Below are 16,809 nucleotides of genomic sequence, written 5' to 3' on the forward strand. Positions count from 1 at the left end.
TCAGCTTGATTTGTTTGTATGAAGTGTGAGCATTCTCTTCTTTATTTAAATGAATAACTCTTTGCAGTTTTGACGTTAGAAGTCACATCTCAGCATCTTACAAGAGAATCAAAGTTTTTCTAGGAACTCAGCCAGTAATAATAGTTCATCTGCCAACTAGCCATCTTTCAAAGCAGTAAATTTAGTACAAACTGTTATAACTGTGCCGTTATTTAGTTTTGATACAAGTGTAATGCACAATAACAAACTATTATAATGATTATTACAAAACCTAGGCAACTTACTTTCTGAGCAACTCTTTCATTTCTGTTTATTTTTTCTTTCCCAGTTGTTAGCTTTTGATTTTCTTTAATTTCAACAATTGGGACATTAAGTCCACCTTGTTAGGAAAGTTGGGTATTAAAATTGGGGCTGCAGATCCAGTGCTGATCTAAAACACTCCCTTCTAAAGAACGCAGTAGCAAGAAAAGAGTATATGTTGGTGGGTGGGTCTGAAAGAGTGGGTATTAGTTATACCTCTGCTGCTAGCCAGCTGTGTGACTCTACACAAATTAATTTTTCTTTCTGGGCCCACAGTTGTAGAAAAAAGGGTTGAACACATGTCTTAAAAGTTCACATTATTGTAACATTTTAATATTCGACAATCTGGATCTCACTACATTATCCTATCCGCAGTTTCTCCAAATCTTTACTTTTGCGTAGTCCCTTTAGGGAACAACACAGCGGTAAGCATTCAAAAACCTTACCTTCTTACTTATACTGTATCTAAGATTCTAAAATAACTGTTCTGGCAAAATTCTAAATGAAAAAGGCCAGTTTTCTCTCCTTTGGGAAAATCTGTCCCAAAGGTATCTGGCCTCTCTATTAATCTCCAGTTACCTGAAAACACTCCTAGAATCTTCTAAAATTCTCCCTTAAAAAAAAAGGAAAAGAAAAAAAACTACAAATCCCATGAGTCAAAGATGGAATGGAAACAGACACCTCCCCTCAAACCCCCTTCCCGGTCCCCTTGAATGTAGTCCGCTAAAACTCGGGTTGAGGCATCCTGAAATATGCCTGAAAGAAACGTCGGCTGTTTCGTTCTGCTTTTTAGCTGTGCTGTCGCTGGGCTCCTTTAAGTCGGTGCTGACAGTGAGGAAGGATACAGAGCGACGCAGAGTGGGATGCGCGCGGGCGCAGGCATAGGCATCACCTGTTCCAAGAGGGGCATGCGCAGTGCGAGGGCGCCGGCAAGGAGGCGGGGCACGGTGGGAGGGGCAGACGGCGCCCGGCTGGCACTGCTCAGATCTGCTTTTCCCCGGCTTGGGGCGCTGAGGCGGCGTCGGGGCTTGTCTTCCGCAAAGGTTGCCTGGCGTTGTCCAACATGGAGGAGGCACTGGCCTCGGTCATCACCTGCAAGAGGGACTAATTTCCGCCTGGTGTTCAGGGACTTCGCCGCCTGCACGCCCGGCGGCGGACCCCGTCTTCGGTTGCTCCTCCGGCCACGGGCTTCCCGGCGGGGAGGCAGCAAAAGGAGGGAGCTCGGTGGCCCCGAGTTTCCCTAAGCCATGGGCAACGAGGCGAGCTTGGAAGGCGAAGGGCTTCCCGAAGGGCTGGCGGCGGCAGCAGCGGCGGCCGGAGGAGGGGCTGGCGGGGCGGGGAGCCCCTTGCACACCGTGACTCCGGCCGGCATGGAGGCGGATCTGAGCCAGCTGAGCGAAGAGGAGAGGAGACAGATCGCTGCTGTCATGTCAAGGGCGCAGGGGCTGCCCAAGGGAAGCATTCCTCCGGCCTCTGCGGAGCCGCCTTCCATGCACAGGCACGCACAGCATGATGTATATGTCCGGGCATATATGTACAGCTTCCCTTGCACATATGTGCCAGCCCGTATGTGCCAGCACGGCAGTACATATATGTCGTCTCCATTCATTTTATTCTCCCTAATGGGGTGGTGGTAAAGAGAACATAAGCTTTCTGTTGGGCAGGATAAAAATGATGCCTTATAGAGTTTCTGATGGGATAGTCAAGGGTTGCATTCTTGGATCTGTGATTTTAGGTTGTGATTTCTGGCCTTTTGGAACCTTTTCTCTCTAGGGTGGCGTGGAGAGACGCCCTCCAGTGTTTTACTAATCTGGAAGTCTTCCATTAATACAAAACGGACGTGTTAGGAAATGGAGAGAGCTGGGTGTTTACCTGTTTCTGTTTAAACCTCCTCAGTCATTTCGGGGTCTTGTTCTCTGTGAATGATGTCTAAATATTTCTGTAACAATACCTTTAATTCCCCTGGAGGTGATTTGTCTTTCCTTCCCACCCTACCCCCCAGAGGAGAACGGGAGCTGTTTAGGTAGAAGGTATAGAATAAATACACCTTTTATATTCAGTGAGAAACCCTAAAATATGTGTGGCATTAAACAGATGGTTTGGTTACAACAGTGCAGGTGCTGTACGTGTATTTATGAATTAGCATATGCTGTTTTTTAAACCACTGCTCTTTTATATGGAAAAGCGTCTTACAGTTTACGGAAGAACATGTGAATTTGTGTTACCTTCAAATTAGTTTCCAGTACATACTTTTAAAGACAAAACAAATAGCAACTTGGACAGGCAATTAAGAGCTAATCTATAATATTAACGTATTCGTTTTCCACTCTAGCTCTCTGTGTTCCTCCATCCCAATAATTAGTTGTTTTCTAATTAGAGTACTAAAAGGGTATAATCACTGTGCCTGCCCTGCCTTTATTATGGTAAACCCTTTAACTTGCACCCTCGTAGCGTGTTCAGAGACAGGACATTCCTCTGTCCGTGGTCCTGAAACCACTCCTGCTTTATGATAACCTAACAATTTTCATTAGAGATACTGGAAATATGAAAGATATGGATATAGGTGTAGGCTCTTATCCTGTACTTCATAAAATAAAAACACTTAGGAGCTATAATATAAGCATATACATATAATTTTGTCAGGTAACTAATACAGTAGAAAGGTAAAATGTTTTGTGGATAGTGGCAGTATTTTTCACATAAAATCTTAAATGCGTAAACTATATCAGGTAAAAACCCTATTTTCTTGAAGGGGAACCAACACTACTAGTAAAAACTAGCTTTTTTACATTGAATATATTTTTCTGTGTTTTTAAACTAATAATATATTGGGCTATTTCTTTGGTATAAAGCCTTTCTTATCTATTCCCTTAAGAGTACAGTTTATGATATGTACTATTTTCTCTACTGTTTAAAACCTGACTTAGAAAAAATTTTGAATGTTCATATACTAGGTTTTTCTAGGGTAATAATGAGGTACAATACTTTTATTAACCTTTTAGAAATGTATGCCAACTCTTCTACAATTTTTCCTAAGAGGCACAAGCAACAGGTTTAGCATGCTGGTTACAAATACCAAGAAGAGTGTGAGCTTTGATTTCTAAATTTCTTCCTTGTATTCAGAGGGTGGCTAAAAAATATTATTTCAGCCTATGAAAGTATGGTGTTTTGTGCAGTATTTGTATCAGATAGCATACTTTTAAAGCTCTCTGTTGATGTTTTTGTTACGGTAGAATTCTTATCCATAGGTGGTCTGTGGCCTAAACAGTGATTGATGAAAGCTTTATTGAAATATATAAACGTGTCTGATTTTGGCAACCTGCTTATATTTTACTGAGAGATTTCTATAAATGTCTTTAATTTTGGAAAGTTATTATCCCCATATGTGATAACCAAATAAACATATTAATTTAAGTATATATAAGAAAGTATATCTAAATCATTTCAAGTTTTAGGAGATTATGTGGTGCGAATTAGACAGGGTGGGCTTTGATTTTTATTTATTTATTTTTTTAAAGAAATAAGGGTTGAGAGCCCAGAGACCTTATTAATTTTAACTGACTCATAGCGAATTATATATGCTTCTCAGCCATATGTGCCTGTTTCCTTGCCTCTAAATAAGGCAATAATACTTATCTTACCCATCTTGTAGAGCCATAGTAAGGATTAATTAAAATTTGACAGGAACATTTTTGCTTGGATTTTAATTTGAAGGAAACCTATACATATAAAGAGCAGTAATATCAATATCAGCAGTGGATGGCACTGGCAGTGATGGCTTCAGACAAGTTGTATATTGAATTATTCACTGTTAAGAGTTATTTTGATGTATCTATACTCTTTTACATATGGAGAAGTCAGTGCAGTGTACTGGAAATCCTGCCTCCCCTTCCTGCCCACCAGGAGTTTGGATACCAGATTTCTGTGACTAACTAGTTTTATAACCTTGAATTAATTTCTTAGCCTGTTTAGGTCTTACTATCCTCTGCAATATACAGATGAAGGACATTCCTAAAGTTGCTTTTATTTCCATTATAAAATTTTATGACTTAACACTGTCAAGTGTCATTGCTTGTTGTGTTACATTTTAAAATATTTTAGTATTCCAACTGCTTTTATATTCTTAGTCTAGAATGCATGTTTATCTCATTTGCTGCTGAAACATTTTTTTTTCTGTTAACGTGTGAAAGAAAAATTCTAATCTGAGGATGACAATAGTAAAATGAAAAGGGAAGTTGTATAAGACTTGAGTAGTTAGAAGCTAGAAGTTAGAGCTTACAAATGAAATGCTTCTGGATTTTCGATTCATTGTTGATCCAGGGAAATGCAATTTTATTACGTCTTTTACTCATTCTGTTTACACCTACAGATGTGTCATATGAGAAGAGCTTTACTGAAAAACACTTCTGATTAGTAGAATATTTAGTAATAATTCTGACTGAAGCAATTATTTTCTTTAGCATTCCTTTAGGCCTCCACTGCTGGGTAGACACCTCCACAACTGTTTTTCTTCCTAGAGCAGCAAGCCAAAATGAATATGGAATGTTTCCATTTATATCTCACAAGACCTGTAGAAGAATTTAAAGTGAAAAGAATTCAAGAGACATTAATCTAGAGGGAAACAAAAACCTGATATGTTCATTCATTTGTTCACTCACTGTTATTCATTCATTCATTGATTCATCAAACATTAATACTCATCTACTAGTTACCAGGTTTGGTTCTAGGGATGAAAAGATGAGTGAAACGTATCTCTCCCTAGGAATTCATAGTCTAGGACAGAAGACACAGTTTGCATTTTGGTCATTCTTCTTTTTAACACAACTGTCATACCAAACAGAAATTCATCAAAAGACATAGTTAGCTAAGACATCTTTATATTTTTGTTTGGTATTAAGCCTGTATCTTCTCTTACTGATTGTCTCTTTCTAGTTTTCACTCCCAGATCTCCATGTTTGACGTTTATTTACATAATTATAGCAACTAAAACTAAGTTTAAATTGTAGTCTTTATAGCTGTATGGGTATTTTCTCACAGGGGGATTCTCTAATATAATATAACTTAATATTCATAGGAAGTACATGCAGTTATAATTTCTAATGCAAGTAGCTTCCTTTAACTTTTGGTGTTTATTATCACAAATATTTGGTATTCACAAAATTTATTTGTTTTGTATGTATGTTGGATTAAGTGAAATATCTAAAAACAGTGATTAAGTTTAATAGTATTTTCAAGAGAGCACAGTTAAGAATAGATTTTTTGGGTACTCGTTTAAATATAGATTTCTTTAATAAAATGCCTGTACATTTATAGGATAGTCCCTAAGCATCTGCCCCTCAAGGGAATGGTAAACTTTATTAATTGAATAAAATATATGGAACATTTCTAGAATAATGTGATTATCTAAACAGTGGAACTTTTTGAAAACAATCTATTTGGGGTTGTTTACTGTGGTTCTTTTGCCTTCATATGGAAGGGAGCACATAATGAGGCCTATAAGGAAACATTCAAAATTATTTTCCCCAGTGGAAGTATGTAGCAGTGTGTTTAAAAAGATATCTTAGAACTGTTGGAATCAATTAGGATAATAATTTTAGTTCCTTATTTAAGTACAGTCTTCAGAGACAATGTAGTATCTAAAGTTTTTGTAACCTTTTTTCCTGGAGGAAATTGCCAGAACTAAGAATTCTGTTTATTCATCTTTTATGAGAAAAACATTTTGTGGCGTACATTGCCATTTATAAATTATTTTCTTTCTGACCCTTTGCTCTTTAGAAGTAATACTTCTGTGTTTCTTTCTACTATGCCTTACATCTTGATCTGTACTCAAATTTCTGTATCATTGGGGGAAGTTTAAAAACTTAATTCATAATAAGTACCAGATGACCTGAAATGAAAAAGTTATAGTCTGGTCCATTAGCAGGTAAATTTTATTAAAACAAATTAAAACCTATAGAACTTTATTGTGATCATCTCATATTTTAAGTGCTACTGAATCACTCTGTTTATCTCTTTTTCTTTTAATTAAAAAGAAATCTTTTCCAAAATTAATGTTACATATATCAAACAAAATACTTATAATTTGATTTATCCCATAATTCTAATGCAGCATGGAAACACTGATGTTTCCAAAACTGTTTTTTAAAAATCCATCTTGTGTATTTGTCTGAGTTAAAAGAAATCTTGCAAATTAATTACTTGTCGCATTTTTAAGTCATTGTCAATGTCTAATAAACAATGGTAATAGTAAGTGTTGTAGAAAACATTAAGTAAAGAGATCATGTTTTTTCTTCCTTTGAGGAAAGTAACAGTACTTTTCAAAAGTGGAGTCACAACCAGATTGTTGCTATTTGTACATCAGATTATGTATGTCTCAAGATGCTTTAAGCATCATATTGTTACATTGAGAGATCTCAGATTAAGAATGCTATTGGAAAAATAATTGAATGATATAACACTGTTCTTCCACAAGAAAGAATTGTTTCTCAGAATTTTCTAATTAAAGTAGGAATTCTTATTCTAAAAAGTTTAATAAGGACAATATTTGATGGATATTACCTTTTTTGACAGATATTCTGTCAAAAATTGAATAGCTGATCAGCTTTTTCAGAGCCACTGAAAACGTCCTTTACCAGATCCTGTGATGTCATGTTGTATGTCTTATGTAGCTAACGTAAATTCTAATATTAAGTAAAAAAAACAAAAAACAGTTGCAGCAATCTCATTTAAAAATGAATATTTTCACTTCTTAGTGTGCTAGTATTTGGGAGGCTAACATTCCTTGACTATAACTTTTGGTTAAAAAGGATACATCCTGTGAGCATAAAAGTACTGGAACATGGCTTTGCATTGATCTGTTGAGTTAATATGTTTAAATAGGTTTTAAGTATGGCTAGATTTTATTAAGTAAATGTAAATTATTTTTATTATAAATACTTTCTAACTAGATATCTTAATAGTTCATTACTTATAGTAGCTTATACCAGCAAGTATGGGGTTTTTTCCCCTTCCTCTTCACTTCCGTGTTGAAAATCTGTACCCATGTAAAGAAAGTAACAAAGACATTAAAAATTTTATGATTACTTATAGGATGCTGCAAAAATGGATTTTAGTTATATTTATACATTCATAATTTTGAAGATGTAAGAAAGTAATAGGTTTTAAATATTATTTTAAGTTGCGATAGTTTCCATTATTTTCACTTCTTTTTTGTTTCATTCTTCTAGGAAACAAGAGTTGGATAGTAGTCAGTCTCCAAAGCAACCAGGAAAACCGCCGGACCCTGGGCGTCCAGTTCAGCCTGGTCTCAGTAAAAGTAGAACTACAGACACTCTGAGGTCAGAGCAGAAATTGCCTGGAAGGAGTCCTTCCACTATTAGCTTGAAAGAATCGAAATCCAGAACTGATTTTAAGGAAGAGCACAAGTCTAATATGATGTCTGGCTTCCTCTCAGAGGTTAATCCTTTAAGTGCTGTCTCCTCTGTTGTAAATAAATTCAGTCCTTTTGATTTGATATCAGACCCTGATGCCTCCCAGGAAGAAGCCGCCAAGAAACAAAAAATATCTCAGAAGGAACAAGGAAAACCTGAAGGAATCACAAAGCCTCCATCACAACAACAGTCACCCAAGCCAGTTCCTCAGCAGCCAGGACCTGTGAGGGCCTTGCTTCAGCAGGATGGTTCTCCCAAATCAGTATCTCCTCAGCAGCCAGAAAAAATTAAATCACAACCTCCAGAAGCAGGAAAGCCAATTCAGGGCCTCACCCAGGCTCCTCAGACAGACCAGGCAAAATTGCCACTTCAGAGAGATGCAGCCAGGCCTCAGACTAAACAGACAGATACAGTAAGGGGAGAGTCAGTTAAACCCTCACTGCAAAGCCCATCCAAGCCACCTATTCACCAAGTAAGTCCTGGAAAGCCTCCAGCACAGCAGCCTGGACCTGGAAAACTTTCCACACCACAGCCTGGGCCTGCAAAGCCCTCAGCTCAGCAGCCAGGGCCAACGAAGGCCCTAGCTCAACAGCCAGGGACCCCAAAGCCCCCGGCCCAGCCACCAGGAACAGCAAAGCCTGGAGCTCAGCAGCCTGGGCCAAAGTCTCCAGCTCAGCCTCCTGGGGCTGCAAAGACTCCAGCTCAGCCTCCTGGGCCTGCAAAGTCTCCAGCTCAGCCTCCTGGGCCTGCAAAGACTCCAGCTCAGCCTCCTGGGCCTGCAAAGGCTCCAGCTCAGCCACCAGGGCCAGCAAAGCCCACGGCCCAACAGCTGGGGACAACGAAATCCCCGGCTCACCAACCTGGGCCACAGTCTCCAGCTCAGCCACCTGGGCCTGCAAAGACTGCAGCTCAGCAGGTTGGGCCAGTGAAGCCTCAGGTCCAGCAGCCTGGGCCAGGCAAGACTCCAGCTCAACAGCCTGGCCCAATGAAGCCCCCTCCTCAGCAGCCTGGTCCAGCAAAGCCCCCTCCTCAACAATCTACAAAACCAGTAAGCCAAACAGGGAAACCTCTGCAGCCACAAACTTTTCCATCTGCAGCACAGACTCCAGTACAAGGCCTCCCAAAAACCATCTGTCCTCTTTGCAATACCACTGAACTTCTGTTGCATGTTCCAGAAAAGGCCAATTTTAACACATGCACTGAGTGTCAAACCACTGTTTGTAGCCTCTGTGGTTTTAACCCCAATCCTCATTTAACCGAGGTAAGTGCATTTTTTCGTTATGTTCATGCTGTTAAACCATATCATCATCTTCCACAAATGGTGCTTAGTTTATTGCTGTTATGATAGGATGGCACCGTTTTTCTCTGGTTCTTTTCTTCTTTCCCTCCTTCCTTCCTACTTTCCTCTTTTTCTTCTCTGCCAAATGTAAATTACAGTTTTTCAACATTTTCTCCAATAATATTTCTCCAAAATATTGCTACAGTTTCTGATAAATTTGGCACATAAAGGAAGTGTGAATTGATTGATAGATGCTGAGCTTTTACTCATTGCATTCTATGGGTAAAATCCACACTATTATTACATTATATTAATTTTTACATTAACTTTTAAATTCATGCTCCTACCTACCTACCATGATACTCTTGATATGATATTCTTAAATAGGATCCTATTTATGCTGTGAAAAAAAGTGGACAATGTTTTCAGATTCTAAATACAATTTTGATACGAAATTGAATACATTCTTTCAAACTGCACAGCCCCTTTTCCTGCTAGTGATTTTGCTATACACTATGAGAGCATGCTTCCCTCATTAGCTGAGAGTCATTCATAACAGCGTAAGTCACTTCAAAAAATGAAGTCATTAGAACAGGTTCAACTTTATGGGTGTCTTCTTAGAAGGATCACAGTTTATAACTCCAAGTCTTTGGGTAAGCCTTCCTGGCAGACTGAATCACGAAGAGGCCAGTTGTGACACAAATGAGTTCAAGGTTGTTTACTCCGATTCAGGATAGAAAAGTTATTCTCAGCAGGTCAGTTAATGTCAACTCAGCGCTTAAAGTCCCTGAATAAAATAGCATTTTAATAGGTAGAGATTTGGGGACATTCATGGGGAAGGGACAGAAAACATAAAACTGCAGAACTTAGAAATTCTCTGGAGTTAAGAAATAATACAGTGAAGATGGTATAATAATTTAAAATAAGTGAGAATAAAAGGGCTTAGGGTTTGAAAGAATACATTTTTAAAAGAAATGCAGTAGCCCCTACCCAAGGAGAAGGCACAGAAACCATTGAGTCCATCTAGAGAACAGCTGTTAGTGGGCTGTGTGTGCATTATGTGCACATAATGCACATGAAGGAGTGAAGGTAGCAGGCATGAAGGATTATGTCATTTAAATATCCGCGAGAGAGACTTGTGTACCCATGTTATAAATGAAATCTATGTTCTGATAAGAACAACAGTGATAATTATTGGTAGCTGTTATGTTAGTTTGGGTACTTACTGTGATGAAAGTTGAAAATGATGTCCATTTAAATTATGTCAACCTCTGGTTTTTTGCTAAAGTATCTTTTACTCTTTTTACCAAAAGTCATATTGAGTACTTTAACTTTTTAGATAAGCCATACTTTAATGATAAAATTGCAATTAATAAGAACATTTAAGTTATGGAGGAAATCAGATTATAAACAGTTAGTTTATATATTTGCAGCTTTTTTTCATATCTTAAACTTCTTTTCCACATTCTTTTTTTATCTTTTAATTTTTTTATTGAAGTATAGTTGAGGTATAAAATTATATGTTACAAGTGTGCAATAGTGATTCACAATTTTTAAAGGTTATGATCCATTTATAGTTACTATAAAATATTTGCTATATTCCCCATGTTGTACAATATATCCTTGTGGCATATTTTATACATAATAGTTTTGTACCTCTTAATCCCTTACCCACCTGCTGCCCCTTTCCCCTTTTTTCTCCCCACTGGTAACCACTAGTTCGTTCTCTGCATCTGTGTGTCTGCTTCTTTTTTGTTGTAGCCCCTAGTTTCTTGTATTTTTTAGATTCCATGTATAAGTGATATCATACAGTATTTGCCTTTCTCTGTCTATTTCACTTAGCATAGTGCCCTCCAAGTCCATCCATGTTGTTGCAAATGGCAAAATTTCATTCTTTCTTACAGCTGAGTAACATTCCATATTGTGTGTGTATCTAAATTCTGATAAAGATGTTTCTGTCCATAGTATACCATCTTGATAGGAATGTGTAGTAATAATGACTTCAAACAGTAGATGATCTTTTTATAAAATGTTTATCATGTTTTTGTGGCAATTTATAAGGCAGAAACCTGTAGTTGGACCTTCAAGCCACGTATATTATTTGAGTACCTACAATGTGGAAGACATTTTACTACACGTTTGGTAGGCTATAAAGATAAGTAAAACATAATGCTGATCTTAACATGATCCAAATGTACTAGGTTAGATCATACACACACAAGGAAATATGTGGTCAAATGATAAAAGCTGTGAGAGACATGAGCAAACATTATGAACTTCGAAGTAGGAAGTGCCATTTCCATTGGGTGAGATGAGGAAAGCTTCATGGAGAAAATGGCATTTGTGCTAGGTATATAGTGATGGATATTATTTTAACAGATAAAGAACATGAAAGGGGGTAATGATTTAGCCTAAGACCTAGAGCCAGAATAATACAGGGTATATTTAGGGAATCAGGCATAAATCTAGGTTGCCTGAAGTGGTGGCGAAGAAAGGCGCAATGAGATTGGAGAAAAGTTTAAGTCAGATTTAGGTCTTCCACATTTAGTCGGTAGCAGTGAGCATTCTGCATTATGAAACTTACCTTGTTTAATATAGTCATACCTTCAATCCTTCATTCATTTTACAAATGTGTATCAAATTCCAAGTTGCGAAGCACCATCAAGTACTTTGATAGAATCCAGTATGTGTTAGATATGGAATCTTCCTTCACCAGAAAACTGGGGAAATAAAAGTTGTAAATAAGAAAGGAAAAAATAGATATATATGAAAAGTAACTTTGTATAGGTCTTTACAGTTCACATAGTTCCTTCTTATTTGTTTTATCAATATTAAATTTCCAAATAATTCTCTGGTCATGTATTCTGTTTTCTCTTATGGGAAAAAATTGGTGTTCAAGTGGTTACTACGTTAGAATCATCCTGATAGTAAATAATCAGAACCCAAACTAAATCTTCTGATTTCAAATCCATTTACTCGTGGTAAGAAGAGAGGAAGTGCTATGAGATCAAACGAAGAAGTCAGCACTGTCTTTGGGGGGTATGACAACTATCTTCATGGACATAGAAGTATTTGAGCTGGGAATGTGAAGAATGATAAGAATTTGGACACACTTGACAGGAGTTGGGAATGTGGGGGCAGGTAGAGGGTCTCACTGGTTAAAAAAAAAGCATCCCCATTATTAACGAGATGAGCTTGGGCAAGTCATTTACACGTTCTGTAACAGTGATGCCATGTAAACAATGGAAATAACATATTCTCTGTTAAACACATTGGGTTTTTAGGAGGATTAGCTGAACATTTGTATGAGAAGGTATTTTTCAATATATGAAGTTCTTTTGAAGTTGTAATATGATGTGTCATAGATAATATTTTAAACAGAGTTGACTTGACAGCTTACTCTCAAAGTGTTTTCTACATAGATACAATATCATAAGTTGTTGGGTTCTGAGATAGCAATCAAGAGCCATTTGATCTACAGTATTAATTGTAACATTTCATTTTAATTCTCATTTTTTTCCCTATAAGGAAAAATGTAATCTTATGGGTCAAATTGTCCAAAAATACTCAAATTGAGTAAACAGTTTTACCATGCAGGACAGCGCCAGAGACTAGACATTCTATACTACTTTAATTTACATGAATTTATTATTTTCAAGTTGGAGTTTATATGCAAGTTATTCTGTATATTTTTACTTTTACAGCCTATTGGGTAAAAAATAAAATAAAAATAAAATCCTGGTCTCTTGTATCACTCCTTGAAAAGATCAGGAGAATTTCTCTGATATATTTTTGTTACCAAAGCAGAATTATGACTACATTTGCTTTGAACATCCTGGCTCTTAATTGACTTCTAGGTCTGAGGAGAAGGACCGGAGAGGTATCAATACCCAGACACAAGCTTTAGGAAAGGCGACTTTTACTTCCTTAACTAAATTTGCCAACTCTCTCCCACCTCTGCCCGCCTGACACACATATACACACACGTACACATACATATACACACAAACACTCATACCTTAGATAACCCAAATATTTGTGTGAAGGGGATGACGTTTAAATTAACTGTCCTCTCTGATAGTTGTCAAGATGTGTGCTGTTCAGATAAACCTTAAGAATCCACTGGCTCCAAGCCTAGACTTTATAGCTGTGTATCTCTTCTTGCTAGTCCATTAATGGAGTTAATCTCAACAACACAGGTTCACTCTTTGGGTTTGCTTTCTGACACAGAAACTGAACATTTGCTTTACAGTTAGTAACTACAGTGTTTCTTTTTGTTGTTCTTGTTGTTGATTTACTTTATCTCTTTTGATGTCTAGGCTGGGACCAGGTAAGTTTAAGGAGAGATTTAAAGACTTATTCCTAATGTGTGATAATTCTCCTGGTTCTTAGGAAATTTTGTAATATATGAAATGACTTGTCATTTTTTAGACTGTTAATAATGAACCAAATGTTAGTGATAAAAGTGGATTTAGGTGGGTGGTTTTTCTTTTTTGCTCATATTATTTCGATCATGATTGTCCATATATTAATCTTGGCTGAAACTAGATGTTTTATTTAACAAAAACATGGCCATCTCTCAGGAGCTAAAAAATAAAAAATAAAAAACAAACACACTTAGACTTCCATATACACTCTCTCAACTTATTAAAGAACAAACAAAAAATGAAATTTTTCAGGTTGGCAAAATGACTTTAACTGGCCACCTCTTTTAGGTGGATCAGCCTGCTACTTCTAGTAGGAGAAACTGAGGGGGGAAAATCTGTTAAGAAAAGAGTAGAGATATGCCAAATGTCAGGAGGCTGGAACCTCTGTAGAAAGAAAGCCAGTAAGACATTCCTGATGATGGAGTAGCAGAAAGAACTTTTAGAAAAAGGAATATTCTCTTTTTAGTTGCTTGCTGTTGTAGCACAAAGGTGATTTGTCACCCCAAATTCTAAGCAGAGACAGCAACACGGTTCTTTTTAAAAAGGAGGACTGAGCACATATGCTTTTACCTCCTCTCTAGAGGTCCCAGTTTTAAAAGATTGAAAGTATAGTAGTTCTGTATACCTCAGTTAAAAAATAAATGAATAAATAAAAACAATAATAAAAAGTACTCATGAAAAAAAAGTGTAGTATTTTGAGAAAATGGGAAAGACCACGAATAACATAAATTGGCAGGTTGAAGAATTCCTAGAAGATAGAAAGTAAATGGAAAGGTGGTGACAGAAACAGAGCTAAAGAAACCACTGTCAGGTGGCTTCCTGATGGAGCCTCAGTGAAGCTCTTGAGCTTAGCATCCACAAATACAGGCAGCAACAGTGGGTTGTAGGTAGTGATCAAGTAATAAGTTACAGAACTACAGGAGGAACAAACAGGACAAGTGGACTCTTTCCTAATCTCTAGTGGGAGACAGTGTGTAGGAAGAGGCTTTATTTTCTTCTGCTTAGGCTAAAGCCAAAGAATTGTCCAAATGAAGGGATGAACTGCCTGAGGAAGGGCCCTCATGAGAAAAGTAGGGCTTTCAAAAGAAATGAGAAGAAGTAATGCTTCTCTCCCACAACAGAGTGATTTAAAGGAGGAAACAAACAAAACACTAAAGGAGTCAAATGTACTACATCTGTTACCCTCCTAGTAAAGCTTTCCTTACTTTGGACGCTGACCCTCTGCCATCCTACTTCCTCTCATTCAAAGAAGAGGACTAATGGGGAAGCAGAACTGTCCAGAAATACAGAAAAACCTCTGTTGATTACCCATTCTAAATAATGGAAACATTCACTGTAAATGAATGGTTTGAACAGACTCGCTTGACATTTTAGCAATAACACCACATGAAGGACATAGATAAACTAGTGAAAGACAAAACACCTGACCTCACAGGTAAGAGTCCATTCAGGAAATATAAAGAACTTATAAAATTCTTATTATTCCTGAGAAATACTTAGGAAGGTATTTCATCAATAATTAGTACACTCAAATTTCAGTGGGCTGATTGAGGGTAAAAATGGGCCTGGTTGATGTTCTGGAAAAGAAAGACCCAGAATTTTCCCAGCTTGTAGAGCAAATTATCCAACTATTTAACTGAGCACCTACTATGTTTCAGGCACTTTTCTGGACTGTCCTAGTTGTAAAAGTGAACAAAGTAGCCAAAAATTCTTGCCTCGTGCGACGTGTATTCTAGTAAGAGTGGCAAATAAATTAAACGTATAGTGTGACAGATGATAATAAGTGTTATGGAGGAAAATGAAGTAGAAGGTTATAGCACCGACCAAGGGAGGGTTGGTGATGTGGTGGTAGGGTCCCCTCACTCCCTCTAATTGGGGGATTGGAGTCTGGGAGTTGAGGGATGACTCAGGAATCTGGAATTTTTAGTGGTGACTAAAGGTCTAATTTGTATAGTTCTGAGGCTGGGAGCTCAAGGGGGGGCTAAAAAAGGGAAAGAGTGGGAATGTACCCAGGAATGTGCACAATTCTGAGATGCCCCTCTTCTTCCTGTGGTGATGTGGAGGCTGGGGAATGAGCATTTTACTCCAGCATAGGGAGCTCTTTCTAAACTCTTGTCCATGGAGTTGTAGACATTTTGGGGGTGTGGTCATCTGAAATTCTGGGGTTCCCTTGGGACTCTGGGAGTTCTGGGGCTTTAAGAGAAATATTAAAAATCATGGAAATTATATCTAAAAGCTCTAATAGGAGTTCCAGAAAGAAATGAATGAAGGCTATGAAGTCAAGCTCTAGAAAAAAGAAAACGTAAGTCTTCAGATTTTGACCCACCAATGGATCAAGCAAGATTAGTAAAACGTCTGATAGATACATCCTGGTGAAATAATCTGATTTCCAAGGGTAAGGAGAAAAATGGAAGACTTCCACAGAGAAAAAAATTAGCATCTACAAAAAAGATGAGAAATCAGGCAGGTGTCAACACAGAAGACAGCAGAGAGGGACCAATTTCTTTAAATTTCTAGAGGTGGTGTTTAGATGAATCCTCTATCCAGGCAGGAGATCAAGAGGGAGTGTGAGGGCAGCTTAAGAATTTTTTTTCACACTTACAGGTCCATAAAAATCATTGGCACTCTATAAGTGTATGTATACATGTATAAATGTGTATGTAGGTATATGTATGTATATATCACAATCACTGTAGGAGTTCCTCTATTAAAATGGAAAATGAAAAGAGTGGGATGGAGTAGCTGATTATGCTCCAGAAATGAAGAAAACTAAAAAAGACATTAAGTCATTTTTTTCCAAAATGTGATTGCATAATACTAGTGGAATGTGAGATGATATTAGATGGTACACAAATCAAACTGAAAAGTTATACATTATTTAACTGTGTGTTAAAATATTTAATTAATACATCAAATATAATTTCTTGGATATTGCTTAAGACAACCCTAAAACAGATGATAAAATAAGGTTGTTTTTTGAAAAATTTTTGCTTTTATAGAAGGAGAAAATACATAATATCTTAAATTTATAAATCAAAACATATTATTTGATGTTATAATGGCAGCCACTGGAAAAAGTCACAGCAAAAGTTAACACTGATTGATTCTGAAGATGCAAGCTTGGTGCCTGAGAGAGAGGCTTTTACTTTTAATGTCAAACCTTTTTGTGCTATTTTTTTAACCTTGGAAATTCGTCTTATTTTTCTTTGCTTGTTTGTTTTTGTTTTTTTTTAATTTTCCTTTGCTTTATTATTATTATTATTTTTTAAACATTTTTATTGGAGTATAATTGCTTCACAATGATGTGTTAGTTTCTGCTTTACAGCAAAGTGAATCAGTTATACATACACATATGTTCCCATATCTCTTCCCT

At 37.2% G+C, this 16,809-nt stretch overlaps 1 protein-coding gene across 1 annotated transcript in view; it reads left to right on the forward strand.

Annotated features, from left to right (window-relative positions):
- Positions 1-1,547: 1,547 nt before the first annotated feature.
- PCLO (piccolo presynaptic cytomatrix protein) overlaps positions 1,548-16,809 on the forward strand; it is a 318,762-nt gene continuing 303,500 nt past the window's right edge. Inside the window, exons 1-2 of the mRNA XM_024129854.2 lie at positions 1,548-1,798; positions 7,527-8,991. Coding sequence (XP_023985622.2) covers positions 1,548-1,798; positions 7,527-8,991 — 1,716 coding nt within the window. The remainder of the gene's footprint in view (positions 1,799-7,526; positions 8,992-16,809) is intronic.

Source organism: Physeter macrocephalus, chromosome 5 (assembly GCF_002837175.3).
Source record: "Physeter macrocephalus isolate SW-GA chromosome 5, ASM283717v5, whole genome shotgun sequence".
NCBI classification, from domain to species: Eukaryota; Metazoa; Chordata; class Mammalia; order Artiodactyla; family Physeteridae; genus Physeter; species Physeter macrocephalus.